Source organism: Trichomycterus rosablanca, chromosome 21 (assembly GCF_030014385.1).
Source record: "Trichomycterus rosablanca isolate fTriRos1 chromosome 21, fTriRos1.hap1, whole genome shotgun sequence".
Classification (NCBI taxonomy): domain Eukaryota; kingdom Metazoa; phylum Chordata; class Actinopteri; order Siluriformes; family Trichomycteridae; genus Trichomycterus; species Trichomycterus rosablanca.
Window position 1 is genome coordinate 6,741,341 of NC_086008.1, and position 19,787 is coordinate 6,761,127.

At 38.1% G+C, this 19,787-nt stretch overlaps 1 protein-coding gene across 1 annotated transcript in view; it reads right to left on the reverse strand.

The window, feature by feature from the left end:
- Window positions 1–13,572, reverse strand: part of pappab (pregnancy-associated plasma protein A, pappalysin 1b) — a 75,697-nt gene extending 62,125 nt beyond the window's left edge. The window contains exons 1-2 of the mRNA XM_063017853.1: window positions 13,197–13,572; window positions 4,591–5,674 (exon numbers count right to left, since the gene is read on the reverse strand). Of these exons, the coding sequence (XP_062873923.1) occupies window positions 4,591–5,674; window positions 13,197–13,572 (1,460 nt within the window). The remainder of the gene's footprint in view (window positions 1–4,590; window positions 5,675–13,196) is intronic.
- Window positions 13,573–19,787: the final 6,215 nt, after the last annotated feature.

The following is a 19,787-nucleotide window of genomic DNA, read 5'->3' on the forward strand; positions in this document are numbered from 1 at the left end:
GTATTTTATTGTTTTAGCTCATTACTCTGATACGATCAGGCGGAGCTGATACATAACAGCATACATGCACACACATGCACAAATTACAGTAATAAACCGTTTCAGACACTGTGTTTAAATGTCACATGGATAATGCAGAACGCTTCCAGTAACTGGTTCCAGTGACTAATCAAAAATAAATAATGGAAAACAGAAAGTGGAAAAACATTTGTGGGCTTTGCAAATTTCCGATTTAGAAATGTAACTCGACTCTGATGTTTGTTCAAAGATCTGTCGTAAACACGGGTGTTAAGCAAACAGATACACCGCAGCGTTCAAGTCCATTATTTCTACGCTTGCACAACTTTCTCCTGCTTGTACATTCTTCGACAATCAAAAAGGAATGTCAAATCGTTTGTTATGCAGCCCTCGGCAAAACACTCCAGACATGCCACGATCAAATCAAAACAAGCAACAAGTTGGAAGGCTTCTTTCTTTTTGTTAGACTCACGTGCTCGAGTTTCTTTAAACTCACTCAGACACACAACGTCCCGATATCACACAGGATGATTACAAGCAATAAAAAATGAAGACGCTGACCTTCTGTACAAAACAAAAACAACCTGGAAAGCAGGACCATTATGTAATCTGTAATCAGCAGAACATCAGGAATGTGTTCAGGACTTCTAGGAAAAATAAACACCTACAGACAAACGTATCCTCAGAAGGACAGAAATTCATTTGTACAGGACATGTATGTCATAGCATTGGTGGAATTTCTAACCATTAATGCAACCACTTTTTTTCTCTGACTGAATGATTGGAACACACATACATGTGAATAGCCCTAATAACGAAAGATTTCAATTGTTAGAATTTGATGCCTGCAAAACACTCAAAAAAGTTTTGACAATGTTTACCACTGTGTTTCATCACCTTTCCAATTAATTACATTTTTTTGTTTGGGAATTAAAGATACTAATTATTGCAGTTATTGCAAGTGAAATTTTTGCCCATGTTTTATGAATACAGAACTTAAACTGTGCTCTAGTCTATGATCAGAATTTTCTGGTTAATCATTAATGGTCTGCATGGTCCTTTTTGCTTTAGGCTCAAAGAACTCAAGCAAAAACATGGACGTGTCCACTGTCCTCTGGTCCATCTAAGATGAGCTTGAGAACCCAGAGAACTGACTGATTTATGTCTTTCGTTTTGCATAACAGGGTTTTAGGTTGCATTTCTTGATGCAGAATTGGACTGTGTTTAGTAATGGGTTTCCAAAGTACTTCCAAGCCCATTTGGCTATGTTTATTACAGTAGCAGTATGGTTTTTATGCAATGCTTTCTTGGGGCTCAAAGGTCATGCATATTCAACAGTGGTTTCTAATGATTCACTGAATCTTTTTACAATATTATGTATGGTAAATGGTAAAAGACCTTCAATTCTTTTTTTTTTTATCTTGGATTGGATTGACAATTCTCTCACGAAGTTTGACACAAAGTGGTGAGCCACAACCCAGCTTATACTTTATTTATGATCCCCTTACCTGTTACTCATTCTCTTGATTAATTTGGAATACTTCAAAACAGAGTAACTTGACCTGACCTTAAAAATTTTTTTTTTTTCATTAAATGACCACAAATTCCCACAGTCAAAATCTACAGCACTATTTGTTTATGTGTATTAGCTTCTTTTACTCTAATATGACACATTAAATAGCCAAGTTTTACAGGCTTCTGGCACAACTTTAGTTGGATCTTTAGGCACTCTACTTGGCAGAACTGGCACGGTTAAAGCAAATTTGCTGTTTTCTTACTGACACAGACTTCACATTCAGTACAGTCCACATATTCTAAACAGGGTTGATGTAGCCATTCAAAATCAATTATGACATGTGCTTTAGGTCATTGTCCTGTTGGAACACTGAGTTCCATCCAAGATTCCACTTTTCATTACTTCATCCACCTATTGCAATGCACCAAGCAACAAAACAGCCAGAGCACAACCACAAAGTGTGACAGTTGGTATAGTGTTGCTGGGTTTTAATGCCTCATCTATTTTTCTACAAGCATACTTCTGGTCATTGTGGCCAAATCACTTACTTTTGTTTCATCTGACCACAATCATCCTCCCAGAGGGTTTTTCCCCCACTTAAATAGCAACACACTTTAATTAAGCTTTAGAGTGACAATATTTGTTGCAAAACATCCTCTAAGGGCATGGTGATGTAAAGCTTGCATGACTGTTGAAAGTTACATGTTCTAGAAGCTAATTCTAAGAATAGACCTGTTTTGGAGTTCATTTGATTACATCTGACCATCCAGACAATTTTCTACAAGCATGAAGTGATGGTTTAGATCTTAGCCACTGACATGTCCAGTCTAATGGGCGGAGTTAAACTAGCTCTAAGAGGTGTAGTCGATTTAATAAATTTTGACCCAGAAGATTTTGTCATATACATTTTTTTAATTTTCTATTTTTTCCACTTTTATTCCCCAATTTTTCTGCCCTCCTAATCTAGTCGTGTCCAATTACCCTGATTGCGTCCTCTATACTGATTTGACCCCTTCACCGCTGACTGAGGACGCCTCTCAACTGACATACGCCCGCTCCGGCACATACAGTCAGTACAGACTGCTTTTTTCACCTGCACGAGTCAAGTTCATACACTGACGGGCACTGTGTACGGAGGGCCACACCCCCATCAGCATTATTCCTCAGCCCTGTGCAGGCGCCATCAGTCAGCCAGCAGGGGCCGCAGTTGCACCAGTTATAAGAACCTATGATCCAACCTCTTTACCCCTATGAACAACAGCCAATAGTTGTTCATGCCACCCAGCCCAGTCGGAAGGCAGAGCTGAGATTCGATACGATGTATTCAAAACCCCAACTCCGGTGTGCTAGCGTACTTTTTACCGCTGCGCCACCTGAGCGGCAGTAAGATTTTGTCATATTTATAACATATAAAAATCCTCATACCTATATGTATCTTACAAATTAAAATTTAATATAAACTTTTTACGTTAACTATTCTTCTAACATCTAATATTCTTCTACAGAAATACACACTTTAAGTAAACATATCTTACTCAGTGTTCACTCCGTCCTGAAATCACAACATTTCTTTGAAAAGTTATGTTCCTGACTAGTGGTCCCAAAAGAGCCTCCACTAACGTAAGTATACTGTTACAGCTTCAGCTCTGAACTGTAATTGGCTCTAGCAAGTGCCCAGGGGGGACATAGTTTCCATTTCCACGTACTCCCTATCAATCCACTTTTATATGCTCTTAATAAAACCAGAACTAATATCTCCTTTCTTTTTAGTCAGACATACGACTGACCGGCTGCTTAGTTTTGAATAAATGCCAATCAGGTCACGGAGGACCTGTGAAACTTTCACTGCTAGTGAACACCAAAATACTAAAGCTCAACACATCACACAGCCGATAGTGAATTAAAGACCAGGCATGTTTTGGGTAGTGAAAAATGTCTTCAGTGTCTGGGCAGTCTCAAATATCCATGTATCTGAAAACTTGGCTTTCTCCACTTTCTATTACATTCTTATGTCTGTTATTGATATTCTTACTCACTGTAGTCCATCTGTTTCACTACATACTTTTTAACCCTGTTCTATAATGGTCAGCAACCCCACAGGACCACTACAGAGCAGGTATTATTCAGGTGGTGGATCATTCACAGCACTGCAGTGACACTGACATGGAGGTGGTGTGTTAGTGTGTGTTGTGCTGGTATGAGTGGATCAGACACAACAGCGCCGCTGGAGTTTTTAAATACTGTGTCCACTCACTGTCCACTTTATTAGACACTCCTACCTAGATGGTCCAACTTGTAGATGTAAAGTCGATCGCTCATCTATTGCTTCTGTTTGAGTTGGTCATCTACTAGACCTTCATCAGTGGTCACAGGACGCTGCCCATGGAGCGCTGTTGACTGGAAATTTTTGGTTGGTGGACTATTCTAAGTCCAGCAGTGACAGTGAGGTGTTTAAAAACTCTATCAGCATTCACTCATACCAGCACAACAAACACTAACATACCACCACCATGTCAGGGTCGCTGCTGAGAATGATTCAACACCCAAATAATACTTACTCTGTAGTGGTCCTATGGGGGTCCTGACCATTGAAGAACAGGGTAAAAGCAGGCAAAAATATGCAGAGAAACAGATGCACTACAGTCAGTAATTGTAGAACTACAAAGTGCTTCTATATAGTAAGTGGAGCTGTTAACATGGACAGTCATTTGTCAGTATTTAAATGCCTAATGTACTACAGGAAATAAAATTAGTTAAAGAATCAAAGATTCAAACATTGAATTAGCATCAAATCAGACTTGACATATTTTTCTAATATGACAGATCTTGCACCTGAAGGTAAAACAATTTTGTATCTACCCCATCTGTGATGTCTACTTGATCTAAAACAACAGCAGGCAGTGATATAGCTTTGCATCTTTGAATGTCAGTATCAGATACTGGCAGAAAACCAGAGCTCTGGGTGTTAAACATATGATCAGTGAAAATCTAAAAGTGGTCAAAATTGGTCTTTAACACATGTGATGCAAACAAATATCAAAAACATTGTTGCTTACCTGTTGTGTGATTTGGGATTAAAGCAAGTCTTGGTGACGTCGGTATAATTGGAGTTGCAGCAGTCGCCCTTATCATAGTAATAATTATCCCAGTTACACTCAGGATCACAGACTCCGTTTCCCATTTTGTACAGAGGACAGCTCATGGTCTGCCTCCTACAGTAGCCCGCATCAAATCCAGTCAGCGTGTGGTTGCATTCTGGGTCGCACTCCTCATCACCCACTTTGTTGATGTCACAGTTGGCCAGGACCAGCCGGTTGCGTAAGGAAGAGTTGAAGACGTTGTGAACTGTACGCTCCCAGGTGATGTTGTATTTGCTAAAGGCAGAATTGAGATACTGATGTTGAAGGTTGATCTGGTGCTCTGTAACAGTTGGCCAACGACCATCATCATCATAAACGTTCACCAGGCGGTAACGCACTGTCTTGGGCTTGCGGAAGTTCCAGAAATTGTTGTAGTTCGTGACCACTTGCACATTGTCGCAGATGGTCTGCCCACACACTGGAGGGATAAGTGCTGTGTTAACAGAGCCACCAAGGTCTCCTGTCCATGTCCGGTCAGAAATCCCTACCCGGGGAAACCTTCCATCTTTCACCGTCAACCATTTCCGAGAGATATTTTTAAAGTTCTCATAAACTACCATTTCTGAGAGGTTTTCCTGGTAGTCCCGACCATGGCTCTTCATGTATCTGATTATCTCTCGCTGGCTCAAAGCTCCTTTCCACAGGCTCAAGTGCTCCAGGGTTCCTCTATAGTTTTGGTTGAGAGCATTGCCACCTACCATTAGCACTTTGCACTTTTTGGTAAGTGGACTAAAGATCTCGCCTGACTGCTCTCTGCTCACAGCCACTTGTGCTCCGTTCACGTAGAGCTTCATGTGGAGGCCGTTGTAGGTGATAGCCAGGTGCTGCCACTGGTTGGGAGAGTAGGCGGCATTGGAGGTAATCGTGGTGGCCTTGTGTGCTCTGTCTGTTTTGAGAGAGAAGTAGAAACGAGGGTCCCTGTTTCCTTGATCGCTCACTGGTCTGATGCCAAGTAACCAGCCTCTGTCGCAGGATGCGTAGAAACATTTGTCAAAGAGCCCTAAACAAAAGCAGATTAAGTTACAACCAGTCCCAGTGACCCCAAGGTACAAAGTAAAAACAGTAATGAAAAAAATGCACCATCATTTTCTGCCAACTTTATAACCACTAATCTGTAGCAAATGAGTGATAAGCATGAGGAATATTTTAAAGCAAAGTTTAAAAATCCTGTATACTCATTAAATTAAACTGAACGTCCACAGGAAGGTGTTCATCTAATTTTAAAAAATGTATTTAATTGTAAATTTTGGTATAATGTTGTAGTTGTTAATCAAACTTCCCATGGATACATGGATACCACACCTGCCATGGGTGGCATGGCAGTTCAGCATGTTGTGTTGGTCCCACTCAACTCCAAAAACCCAAGTTTAAATCTAGCCACATTCCTTCCAAAAACTGGTAACTGGACCAGGTTTACTAATTTGCATCTAGAAGTGAAGCATGATGGACTAAGATCCTGACCCACCTTGAGCCTATTGTTTTTGGGATATACTTTCAACCTGACCAGGAAAAGCAAACACTGAGGACTAATACATATTTTATTTTAACAATGAAAATTACTTATTTATTTATTTATTAACATTTTAACGTCATGTTTTGCACCCTTTGGTTACATTCCTGACAGGGCAGGTAATAAGTTTAATGTCAAACACAGTCATGGACAATTTTGTATCTCCAATTCACCTCACTTGCACATCTTTGGACTGTGGGAGAAAACCAAAGCTCCTGGAGAAAACCCACGCAGACACATGCAAACTCCACACAAAAAGGACCCAGATCGCTCCACCTGGGGAACCCAGGACCTTCTTGCTGTGAGGTGGCAGTGCTACCCACTGAGCCAAACAAAAAAACAAAAACAAAAAACACAGTCCTGGATAATTGGGCATGTGCTATAAACATAGCAAAATAAAGAATAATTAAAACATCTTTAAAGTTGTTTGATAAATAAAGTAAAAAAAAAAAAATTACATATAAACTGTCAATTTTATTCCAGATGAAAAAGCAAATTAAAGCATATTTTTACTATTAATATTTGAAGCTTTCTAAGCATCATCAAGTGCAAGCTTAAACTGCATTAGTGCAAGTCCAGCAAAGTGAGCAACACTGAGCAGTTCCCAGACTTTCAAAACAGTCTACTACAAAGACTGCAGGCAGGCCTACAGCAAGGCATCTGCTAGCAATCAGACTCCAACACTGTGGTCTTGTATCAACAGACCAAAGGTTACATGAACTTTCGTTCTATTTTCTTGAAATGTGCCTTAGCAGTGGGTTAGCCTAAAATAAAAAACGGACCTTTTTCGGCAAAGACCTTATTATGATAAGAACGCTGAAACCATCTTTTCCTGTTTCGTTTGGAAAATGAGTTAGGTTATGGAAAGCCGTATTGTTATATCTATTGTGGAAAGTAAGAGTAAATATAAGAGCCGTAATTCTTTAATTTTGGAATATGACTGCATCAGTCTATGGGAATTATGTTACGACATGCTAGATATGAAAATCTACAACAGCTTGGTGTTTTCCATCTAAAGCTTTTAACAACAATTTTTTTTACCTGCAATCAAATCCCAAGTCATTTTTATTCAACTGTGGGGTCTCAAAAAATAGGAATAGTTTTGAATTCCATGTGTGCTTGATACTTTAATTACACTTCCAGTTAAAATAAAATTTTGTATTTTGGGATAAAGTATTATTAAGGACAGCAAAAACACTCTCTGAACCATTTTTAAAGATCTCATATGTGTCAATATGATGGCTGGTGGCCAATCATTCATCATAATCTGGGAACTTAATAATAAATCCACAAACTGTAAAATTCTCAGAGCCAAAAAATAACAGTTTACTGATCAAATTTTACACAATTTATACTGCTCATAAATGGAATTCATTAATAAAGGTGGTGGTTTGTATCCTACATTTCTCTTTTTAGTTTCGTACTGAAGCTATAAAGTTCATGTTGCAAATAAGTAATAAAAGTTTTTACATGTACTTGTAAGAGAGATAAAACATAATTCTGTTTAACTTTTCACAAATTTGAGGGTTTTTTTCTAAATATGATCGGTCTACAGCAGTTTAGATTGTTAGATTGGTGGTATAGAAAGTTCAATAATGCCATTTAACTTGTGACATGGCCTCATGTTTCTTTATTGACTATGGATGAATATTGATAAGTACTTCTAAGTATAGTTGATTACAGATGGTAACTTATTTATGCCTATATAAATAGGGCTAATTTGATTTACACCTGTTAAAAAGTATATGAAACATCAGTCAAACATAAGCAACAAACTTTTTCCAAACTTTAAGTCGATTTTCATAAGAGAATTCTTTCTGCACGACCCTTTATTTGCTTCTCTAAACCAGGGGTGTCAAACATGCAGTTGAGGAGCCAGAACAGGCCTGCAAAACAGTCTAATACAGACTGCACTGTGAATTCCTAATCAGAATGACAAGCTCCTAACAGCTTATCCAGCCTTAGTCAATATTAACTTTTTATTTCTATTCAAAAATACCTAACAGTAGTGTGTATGCTGTTAGGTATTTAAAGACACAAGTTTGAATGGCAATTTATATTGGTTAATAATCCAAATCTGTAAGTAGCTGCAGCATTAATTGGTGTCACCTGTCATCTAATTCAGTGGTTTTTAACTGGGTAACTTCAGCCCACTAGGGGGCCTTAGTGAACCCAGAGGGGGGTCCCAGTGTCATTTATTTAAAAGAGCAAAAAAAATCACATGATGGGACAAAATCTCTTGTGATGTCACATTTGTAGCTAATTAGGTTTATTATTGAGTTTCAATGGTTTTATCATGCTGTAACCCAACTTAACGTTATACAGACTACCAGTAGGTTTTAAGATTAGCAGTATTATGTTGTGGTTGAATAATTGAAACATGGTATGATTAACACAATATCCTGCTACTCTGAAATACTACTTTTAATTTTCTTTATTCATTTGCTGCATCATTCAGCTGATGAAGACTTCATTTGAAGCAAAAGCTAACTCTGCATAAAAGTTATAAATCCTTATTATTTTGGAGGGTTGAATATTTCCAATTGCAACTGTATGTGTTGTTATTAAATCACAAAAAAAGGATTTTTTAGGATTTCAGCATCATGTATTACACACTTTGGTTACATTCGTAACAGGACAGGTAGTCAACAGGTAATTCAGGTTTTCAGGTAGTCCACAGTCTTTGGACTGTGGGAGTTCCCAGAGGAAATCCACGCAGACACGGAGAGAACATAAAAAAACTATTGCAGCTGTCATTAAAATCCTATTACGACCATGACATGCATGTCATGTATCATCTTAAAAACCATTTAAAATCCATAACATTATTAAAAGATTCAGAGGATGCTCAGGTGGCACAGAGGTCTAAAACTGAAAAGTCTGAGCTGTGCTACCAGCCTGGCTGGGCACTCAATAGGCACAAGTGGCCATGTCTAAAGAAGGGAACAAAAGTGATTTTTTTGCTGGTCAGGCAGCAACAGGAATAGTGGATTAACATCACTGGTTGGTGTAAAAGCTGGTGACGTCACATGTGTCAAAGGGGTGAGTGCTAGTCAGCATTCCTCCTTGGCCAGTATGGGGGTGGGGCAAGTTTTTTTTAATGTTTTATTTTATTTTAAAATTTTAATAATAAGATTCAATAATTGTTCTTTCATTGTAAGTTAATTTTGCCTGAACATAAAAACATAGTACTATTATAGGGTGGCTCAGTGAGTAGCACTGTCGCTTCACAGCAAGAAGGTCCTGGGTTCGATCCCCAGGTGGGGCGGTCTGGGTCCTTTCTGTGTGGAGTTTGCATGTTCTCCTCGTGTCTGTGTGGGTTTTTTCCCACAGTCCAAAAACATGCAAGTGAGGTGAATTAGAGATACAAAAATTGTCCATGACTGTGTTTGACATTAAAAACTTAACTTAAAAGTTAAAATTCTAATAAATAAAAAATAGTACTATTGTATATAATATATAATACCATAATAATGAAAAAGAATGTGTTAAATAATTGTTTGTGGGCATAAACTATAAGCTACAGATGTGGTAGATTAGGTAAAAAGCACTGGAGTATTACTTAAGGGTAGACAACAATAGAGTTGGTATTTGGCATAGTAAGAGGAGGTTTAGGAATACGTGCAGCAGTCAAAAAGAGGGATGATGACTTTGTGACCCTCAGTAAAGTGCTGTGTACACAGTCTGCTCTTTCTCCGTGTGTGTGGAATGTTCTCTCTTCTCACACAGCTGTGAGAAGTGTGTTTGCTAGAGGTAATTGGTGAAAATCATGTAGCCTAAATAAGCTGTAAAGTGTTACCAGGGAAGCAGGGGAAAATGTCAGCTTTTGTGTGTGTGTGTTTGTCTGTGTGCGTAACTAACTTTTACCACTAAACACTCACAAACGCTGTTCTTATATATTTAACAACATTTCCCACAGTCTCTTAAATAATTAAAATACTTTGCAGTTGTGTATACTAGAGTATTAAAAAGTGTATGTGCAGTTCTTTAGCAGGGATATTTAGCTAACAGTTTGAATCAGCTGGAATGCAGCACACTTTAATGAGCGTTCCTTTTTTTATTTTGACCACTACCATTACAAAAAGATTTCTCACATTAAGCGAGAAGCCTCAAATTCGGGGTAGGAATGGCTAGCGCACCGCTTCCTCACACGCTTTGCTGGCCGCAGAAGCACTGCCAGCAACTATAAAAATAAATAGTGCCATAAAAGTAAGGAAATTACAATCTGCGAAATCCTGGAAGGAGACCACTAAGTGGCAAATCACAGACAGGTAAAAATGATGCCAGGTCTGACCTTTGCTTGTGTAAGTGTTAAAAAGGAAAGCACAAAGTGGCCTATATTGTCAAAAACAATTACAAACTGCACTAACATTTTAATAATTTAATAATTGTAATAATGGTGGTACACAGTATAAAACAGATTGACATTTACATTGAATTTAACGCCGTACTAAATTTAAATATGAGCCACATAGGTTCACTATTGCATTTGTTCACTTCTGTGTGTATTGAAACTCAGCACCATGGACAGAGCACACAAGTTAGATTTGCCAAATGAAAGACACTTCAAGCATAGCTGAACAAACCACACACCTGATGTTTCACAATAGAGGCTAATTTAGTAACAATACATTTATATTATTAGCTCCTAATATTTGTTAAAAAATCCAACAAATCATAACAGGTCCAGACTTAATGTTCCCAATTTTGTATGACACCTTTTTGCATTCGTTTTTCATACTTTTTATATTCACAGAAGCACATACAGCATAAGTGTAGATGTACAAATAAGCCCTTTCAGGGGTTAAAATCTTAAATTAAAGGCTTAGTGGTGGTATTTAAACTTCTATCCCAAATTCCCTTTGCTTTAGAAGTATGAGGGGTGCACAATAAACACTAGGAAAGTCTGCTGGGAATTTACTGCATAGTACATAACAACTGCCAATTTTGATACATGGAGTTGTGTGTACAGAAATGTACTGCAGGTTATAATGTTGAGCTACACGTATAAAACAATCCCTCTGTCAATGCACACTGTGAAGTGACTAGACCAGTAATGTTTGTTTGCTTTCAGATCTCTCTCTCTCTCCTCTCTGTGTGTGTGTGTGTGTGTGTGTGTGTGTGTGTGTGTGTGTGTGTGTGTGTGTGTGTGTGTGTGGTGGAATTTGATTCACAGCTGTAGTTGCTCAATTTGATGGCTTTTGTTAGTTACATCTTAAAGCAAAAGCAATAACAAAACCACTTGATGAAGCGATGGACAAGGCACTAATTTTACAGCTTAAGCCATCAAGAGTGCCACTTTAAAACCATGCCTTCATAAAAAGGCTGTAATTTGCAAACAATATGCTTCTGTCAAGTTAAGAATTACCAGCTTACTTCACAGCAAAGGAAGGAAAATACTGCATTTAAGGCTGCATACTAAAAAGGTTGCAAGGCAAAATACTGCATTGTAGTAGAAGGTAAATAATAATCAACTGAATAATAAACCAGTAAAACAATAAAATAAGTATGTATGTCTTGTCTAGAACATTAAATAGTGTTATAGTTTTTATGTTTTGGAAAATGATGTGTACAAATGAACATTTTACAAGGTGTTGTAGCAACACAGTTAATTAAAATGCAGTGAAATATTTTTTTCATATATATATACAATTTTGTTGTTTATATTTATGTTTTATTAAGCCAGAATTCAATAATGAAACAGATTAGATAAAAGAAAAGATATAATATTAATAGAATATACGTTGTGAAATATCTGATTGCGTCACAAAGGACTGGTCTAAATTATGTCATAATGAAGTACAAAAAAATCAATGAGACATAATTGTGTCAATACTCTAAATAATTTGATTTTCAAGAGCTCACTTCAAATACAAAAAAAGAATAAAGAGAAAATAAACACTAGACAAAAGGAAAAATAACACAACGGAACATTATAAGCTATTTAATGCTAATTCGTCAGGATTTGTAATTATAAATATTTTAATTTGACTTGGGACATTATCAATTATGTATTACATGAGCACATCAATCCGTCCTCGTATGACGTTTAATACAAAAATGAAACAGTAAATCAATAAGTGGTTAAATTCATCGAATTTATGAAATGTTTGATGAATTCAGAAGCTGCTTGAGAGGGAACCTGAGGTCCGATGATGTAAACTAAGATGCGGGCGGCTTTTATGCCCATCAGACCTGGAGTCCAGCCTACAGCTTATTTAATTAAGGGGCGGGACTTTATTACGCATCAAAGCAATGACGTATTCCTTCCAGATTCAAAAAAGACACGGGCTGCGATTCTGAGCGGAATGTTGTCACAGACGCTCACCACATCCACGCACCTTATCCACATCTCACATTCAGATTTGGTAATAAAACGCACGTTGTTTGTTTGTGAATATTATGTTGGGCAGTGTGATTTAGGATATACATGCCGGGAGTGTAACCCAGGGCAATATCCTGGCATTTTTTTATTATAGGGGATTGCGACGCTTATAGAGGGGGATGCTAGAACAGAAAATTAAAGTAGATTTTAAATACATAGATGGAAGTTGGGAAAGAAGTTGCGTGGTTAAATTGGTTGAGGTGGTGTTTTTGTTTTGAGCGTCTGTGAGTGCGCAAATGTGGAAAAAAATCCACAGAAACTTGGACGCGCGTATTCTAAGTAAATACCATTTACAGGAAAAAAATAAATAAATTAGTTATTGCCTGGTAATAACTTTTAAGGAGTTTAAGTACATACAAAAAATAATGTAAGGTAAAAAAAAAGCATGTCAACAAAAAATGCTTTACATTGTATCTCAAGTCTAATATTTCTCCATGTCAGTATATATTTTAAATGATTAAATGAAAGAAAAAAATTTTTTTTTAATGATGATTAAGGTAAATCAAATACTTGACTGCTGTATAAATACTAGGCTATGTGTTTTCCCCGATGGCAGCGTCTGCACAATGCAATCTTGTATGAGTATCACATCGGAATGTGTGCAAGCAGCAGTAAATCCAAGCAAACCTGCGATCACGTTTGGGGAGCGCTGCCCGCCCTCGGGTTTGATCCACATCTCCAGGGTGAAATTGCCCCGCGGGACCTCCACGCTGGGTTTCAGGCGCATCTGATCTCCTCTGCCGCTAAAGTAAACGGAGGTGCGACGGAGCGCCTGGTTCTCCGCCGGCTGCCCGAAGCGCCGCTCCGCTCCAGACACTGAGCGCTTGCCCCGCGGCAGCCGAGTGCCGCACACACCGCGAGAGACAGCAGCAGCAGCCTCCCTCACCCGCACCAAGTCCCTCTTAGACCTGCCGGTCCGCCTCAGTGCGCCGCACTCACAGCCCAGGCACAAGCTGACCACCAAAAAGCACGTCAACCAAGTGCAAAAAGGCAAAAGTTTCATTTTCACTGTGGCAAATGAATTCTAGGCTGTATGTGTTTATTCTTCTTTAACAGAGTGTTTAAAAAGAGTGCTCTTCAAAAGCAGCGCGTCTTGATCCTCTTCTCCTCCGGCGCTTCGTATTTTTTTTAACAAAGCTTGTCAAGACGGCGGATTCCAAACAGCGAGAAAGCGATGCTGTCTTATTTTTTTCCTTTATAATGTTAAGCCACGACCCCCCTTTCCTTGCCCCTTTCAAAGACACTTCAACGCAGATTGGGGTGGGGGGGAGATATGTTAATTCATCCAAGTGCTCCACCTTCCCAATTGAATGGAGCCCATGAAAGTGCGGGCATGACTAATAATCAATCAATACAGAGGGGTCAAAATCATTTCCCTTTTAGGGCTTTTTTATTTTTACATTTTACTCCAAATGAGCTCGTTTTTTCATCAGCGCGCCACCGAGTATAAAACGATGCGTCAGCGACCCTATAATAAAGCACTTATTACAATAAGGATGCTGAAGTTGAAAAATTCCTATATGTTATTCCTACACTAATTAAGACAGAATGTAGGCAGCTAGTAATGTAATTTACACCCTGCATCAGGACTAACAATATGAGACTTTGCAGCTGCTCTCAGGAAAATAAATAATGCAAAGTCTTTAAGTTAACGCCGGCGGAGTTATGGGAGTCCCGGGTGGCCCACTGACCGCCCTGATGCTGTCTGTGCGTTCCTGCGGCGGGACGGAAAAGCTCGCAGGGCGCCGTCTAGTGTTCACACACCTCCCTCACAAACACCCACCAACCTGAACTCACCATATAAAACCTACAGGAATTCAAACCAGTCCATGAGCCTCGAATGAATTCATAAGGACTACTTCAAACCCTAATCAAGCACTCATTCTCACCATGGGGCAAATTAGACATGCAAATCCACATACTGGCATGTTTTTTATGCGTGAGGAAACTCACTTGTATGAAAATAATATGCCAAACTCCATACAGACAGTCGTCTGTGTAAATGCACATACAATTCAAATTCTGTTTATGAAAAATTCAGTAGTAAAATCAGGTTGCACTATGACACAACAGGTTTGTTTGTTTATTAGGATTTTAACGTCATATTTTACATTTTGGTTACATTCATGGCAGGAACGGTAGTTACTCATTCCACAAGGTTCATCAGTGCACAAGGTTATATCAAACAGTCATGGACAATCTAGTATCGCCAGTTTACCTCACTTGCATGTCTTTGGACTGTGGGAGAAGCAGCTAAATTCAGCCTGATTGTGCATAGACCCCCCCCCCCCCCCCCCCCCCCCACACACACACACACATATATATATAAATAAGCCAATTTTGATTTTTTTGCATCACAATTTTTATAGAGCTAGGCTGCAGTGTGACTTATTTAATTTAGTAGATACAGTGAAACACATAAAAAGCTGGGAATATGTCCACATAATTACATTTATTTCCTTTGTTTGTTTGTTTTAATGGATCTACAAGTCTTAAGAATGATATTTATTTATTAGGATTTTAACACCATGTTTTGGTTACATTCATGACAGAAATGGTAGGTACTGGTTACACAAGATTTATCAGTTCACAAGTTTAATGTCAAACACAGTCATGGACAATCTAGTATCGCCAGTTTACCTCACTTGCATGTCTTTGGACTGTGGGAGGAAACCGGAGCTCTGGGAAACCCATGCAGACATGGGGAGAACATGCAAACTCCACACAGAAAGGACCCAGACCGCCCCACCTAGGGATCCAACCCAGGACCTTCTTGCTGTGAGGCGACAGTGCTACCCACTGAGCCACCGTGCCATCCAAAGAACGATATAAAAACTTTTATTGGCATAATCAGAATCAGCTTTGAAATATTACTGAATGAAAACAGTGATAAGTGATAAGTGCATACTTTAATCACTGCATTTAAGGCAATAATAACTACATTTCTGTACTGGTGACAAGAGCAAAAGTGACTTTATTTATTACATCCTCATATCAATTTGGCCAAAATAGATTGAGGGGCCTTCAGTAGCCCATTTCCAGCATAAACCTCTGCTCTGTGTTGTTTGCTTTTCATGCTGAATATCAGCAAATGAAGCTTGGAAAAGTACTGGGTGCACTTCTTCTAGGTTTAGCTGTTCCTTTTAATTTTTATGGCTTTATGGCTGCAAAGGTTCACTCTGCAAATATTACATCACCGCCATCAAATATCAGTGAGCAACTACTAAAAGGTGGGAAAAACCTGTGGGGAGGGCCCAGTCTTAAAATGGCAATATCTCTTTTTAAGTTACTTTTCATATCCTAAAACCAGGTTGGAGCTATTGGACAGTTTAATATTGCTGTTTAGTGATCACTGGCCACATGCTGTTTGTCTAAGTGTTTCTGTTTGATCAAACCAAACTGATTATAGTTACATGGTGGCATTATTATGCATAGACTGGCTGTTTGAAGTATTTAGACATTACTAGGAGTTTTACTGCAGCATAAGTGTCCTATTTTCATTACGGTAAACCTGTTTACAATGCAAAAATGCTCACACTCAGTTGAATGAGATCACTGCTTTTCATGGGAGTTTCCTATTAGACAGCAAGATAGTGGTTCACTTATTGATGCTCAGCATTTTCAGCAGGATGCGTGCTGAAAAGTGGCAAGGCTGGGACAGCATTAAAGGAATTAAACTTTGCAAATCATTCAAATGTAAGACTAAGGGATTTTCCAGACTGCCTCTTTTTAAATCAGTTGTACAGGAGAGAGTCACATTTACGCACACCACATCTCACAGCAGTCTTTACTGGTCAAGCTTATATTTAATACTACAGATTGGACTGAAGGGCATACATCTAATTTACAAACTATAAAATTACACCAACTGTTTTTCAAACACGATCTTTAATAATTAAAAAATAAAGTCAAACATAAAGCAAGTTAGATGAGGCTAGGTTTCATCTCGCAAATGTCCTGTTGATTTTGCAGCATAAGACATAACGAGTGAAATCTAGAGCTAGTCCTACTATAGCTGCTTCATTTACCCTATAGGCCATGTCACTTTATACTAAAGCAATCTGCAATAATATAAAGGATACCACCACTGTACTCTGGAGCAGTAGAAATATGCTCTTTGCTGCAATTAAGCACAATATACCACCTGGCAGTCTGATAAATCAGCCTGGGGTTGCCAGATTCCAGGAGAATGCTACCTGCCTGAATATATAGTGCCAATTGTTTTATTTAGGGGGAGCAAAAAAAATGATCTGAGCTGTTGATGAATTGGGCTGGAAACACCAGGAACACAAGGAAAAACACAAGGAAAAACACAATGCTACAGCATACATGGCTTGGGGAAATGCCTTGTTTTCTTAAGCTCAACCTTATAAGAGATAAATTACCCAAGGGTTGATGTCAGAATTATTGCTTCTGTGGCTAAATGAAGAAGAATGAAATAAGTCTAAAATCTAGAGGAAATGTTTTCCAGATTTAAGGCTGTTTTAACAGCAAAGAAAATCAGCTCCATAACAAAGCCCATGGTTTTTTAATTAACTGTTTAACAAGCACATTTTAATGACACAATCTAGAGTACACATAATTTTAGGCAAGTTGTATGTATATTAACAGTAACATGACACTGTTAAAGCTGAAGTCAAAAGTTTATAAAGACTTGTAAGAGACGTGTATCATAGCAGCTCTGGGATTTTAATGATTTCTGCAACTCTATTTTGTTTGTGTGACTATGACTTCATATTTGAAAAACGTTTCTATCCAAAAACGTACGTTATTTCTATTTTTGTGGGTTTTCAGAAAATTTGACAAAACCTGCTGGGTTAAATAACTCTTTTTCCCTGGCCAGCTCCCTGTACTATCCCCCAAAAAGCTTCTGGTTGGATCTAACCAATTTTACTTGGCAGAGTTAAAACATATTTATTGTTTTTATGGCAATGATTAGAATTTTTAGTACAGCCAAAATATTCTCAAAGGGGTTGAAGACAACTTTGAAAAAGCTTATCCAAAAGCTTCACTCCAGCTTTAACTCGAAACCATTTTTGATGTGTGATTTGGGTCACCGTCACCCAGTTGCGTCCAAAACATAGAAATTTTGAATTAATCATTTTTTTATTATGTTGTCCACTTTCTTCAATGCATCAGTTTCATTGGCAGCAAAACAACCCCAAAGCTATGAGTACACTTACAAATGTGTTTTTTTTTTTTTATCCTGGCAACTAAACCACTGTTTCATGTACTTTGTACTTTCGGACAATTGTTTGTATGATCTAGGGACCAGAACGTTCTTCAAAATAGACTTAAGAAAATCCAGAATCTGCTTTTTAAGGTTTGTATAGAGCTCTCTAGAGCTTTTCTGTGTTATGCATTTGGCTTGGTCTAATCGGTGGGGTCAAACTAGCCTTTTTTATACGGCTACAGTGAAGTCACCAGCTTATGTCAATCATAATTGCTACTGACAAATTAAAAGGCTATGCCACAAAGTTACACAATCAAATGAATAAGCTAGGGTGCTGTATATATTTTATATTAATTTTTTTAGAAAGTCCCATAATAAACCTTGGAAAGTACTGTTTTTGACAGTGTTACAATGTTTCGATCACAAAACAAGAAATTACTGATAGACTGTTATAACATGCATGTCCCCTGCAACTGCATGTGAATTTTTGACCTTAACTGTATAATACTAAATATACAGTAAACCACTAAGACATGATCGTACGTTTCAATTTTGACATGAATATGCCATTTTTAGGAGTTCACACAGGGTTTAAATTGTGTTTCTGTTCTGACTGAGAAAAATCTGAGACTGCAGTGTAAGCCCTCCTTTGAGACTGATAGCTCATCCTACAGTCAGCAGTGACATCATTGTGACGTACACCACCTCCTTTTTTGCTTGTGCTCAATCAGAAAATGCAGGACAGTTAATTTGAATTGATCCTGACCTGTCTCCGGTCCGAGTTGCCCTATTACGCCACAGAATTCAAAGGGCAATTAAGCAAACACTAAATCTTAGGTCTCATGCTGTTAATGGCTGGGTTTTCCACCGTCTCAATTCTTTCCTTGTCTCATCTTTTACTGTTTTATTTTGTGTTATCATCCAGAACAGAGCTGGCTAGTCCAACATTATGTCCAGAATTATGTACATTTGTTGTATTTTTTGCCATACATAAGACAAGGTAAGGAAAGTTAAATTTATTGCCCCAACACACTCTGGCACAGAGGAATGTTTTTCTATTAATTAAACTTTGTAATTATTTGGGAACTGAATTTTTGGCTATTCTTGCTTGATACTAGACTTTAGCAGCTCAGCGGTTTGTGGTCACAATTGGCTGATTTTCCTCTTTATGATGCACCATACATTTTCAATGGGAGACAGATATGAACAGTATTCAGGACAATCGAGGACACACACTGTGTGTCTACAAAGCCCCTCTGGTCTGGCTTTGTTTTGCTTAAATATTCATGGACCTCCCAGGAAAAGACATCACCTTGATGGCAGCATGTGTCTCTCTAAAATGCCAATATATATCTCTGCATCAACTGTAACTTTTAATAGTAATAGTCTAAATGGTCCTTTTCATTTTTGGCACAGAGAAATTAATGTCAGTTTTTCCTGAAAGCTAAAACACGGACTCAACACACCACACACCATGCATTATTAGTGTCTTTCAGTCCTTTTGTGATGTCTTTCATTCCATCCCTGATATTAGTCTGTTACTCTTTGTGCAATTGAGTTTCAGATTCTGTTTCTTCTTAATTATGTCAAATTAAGTGACAACGGTTTTCCAAATTACTCCTGAACCCATGTGGCTATATTTATCACAGTAGCAAGACAGTTTCTAATGAAATGCTGTCTCAAAGCTCAAAGGTCACACACATACAACAGTGGTTTCTAAACTGGACTGAGATTTCTCCAGATTCCCAGGATCTTTTTATGATATTATGTACAGTAGATGGTGAAGGACCTTATTTATTTGGGTTAAGAAATGTACTGAACTAACTAACAATTCTCTAATAAATAAAACTTTTGTCTGTTAAATAAAGGTTCATGGGACTTAAACTGACAACAGATTGATGTTCTTATTGCATTTACATTTTTTTCTTTCATTTTCATTTTCTTTCAAAGTCTACAGTATATGTGTTGTTTCATCAGACTAGAAGGTTGAATTTTGGCTGGTATTTCCTGTACCAGTCAGTCACAGTATAATTACTGGTTAAGAC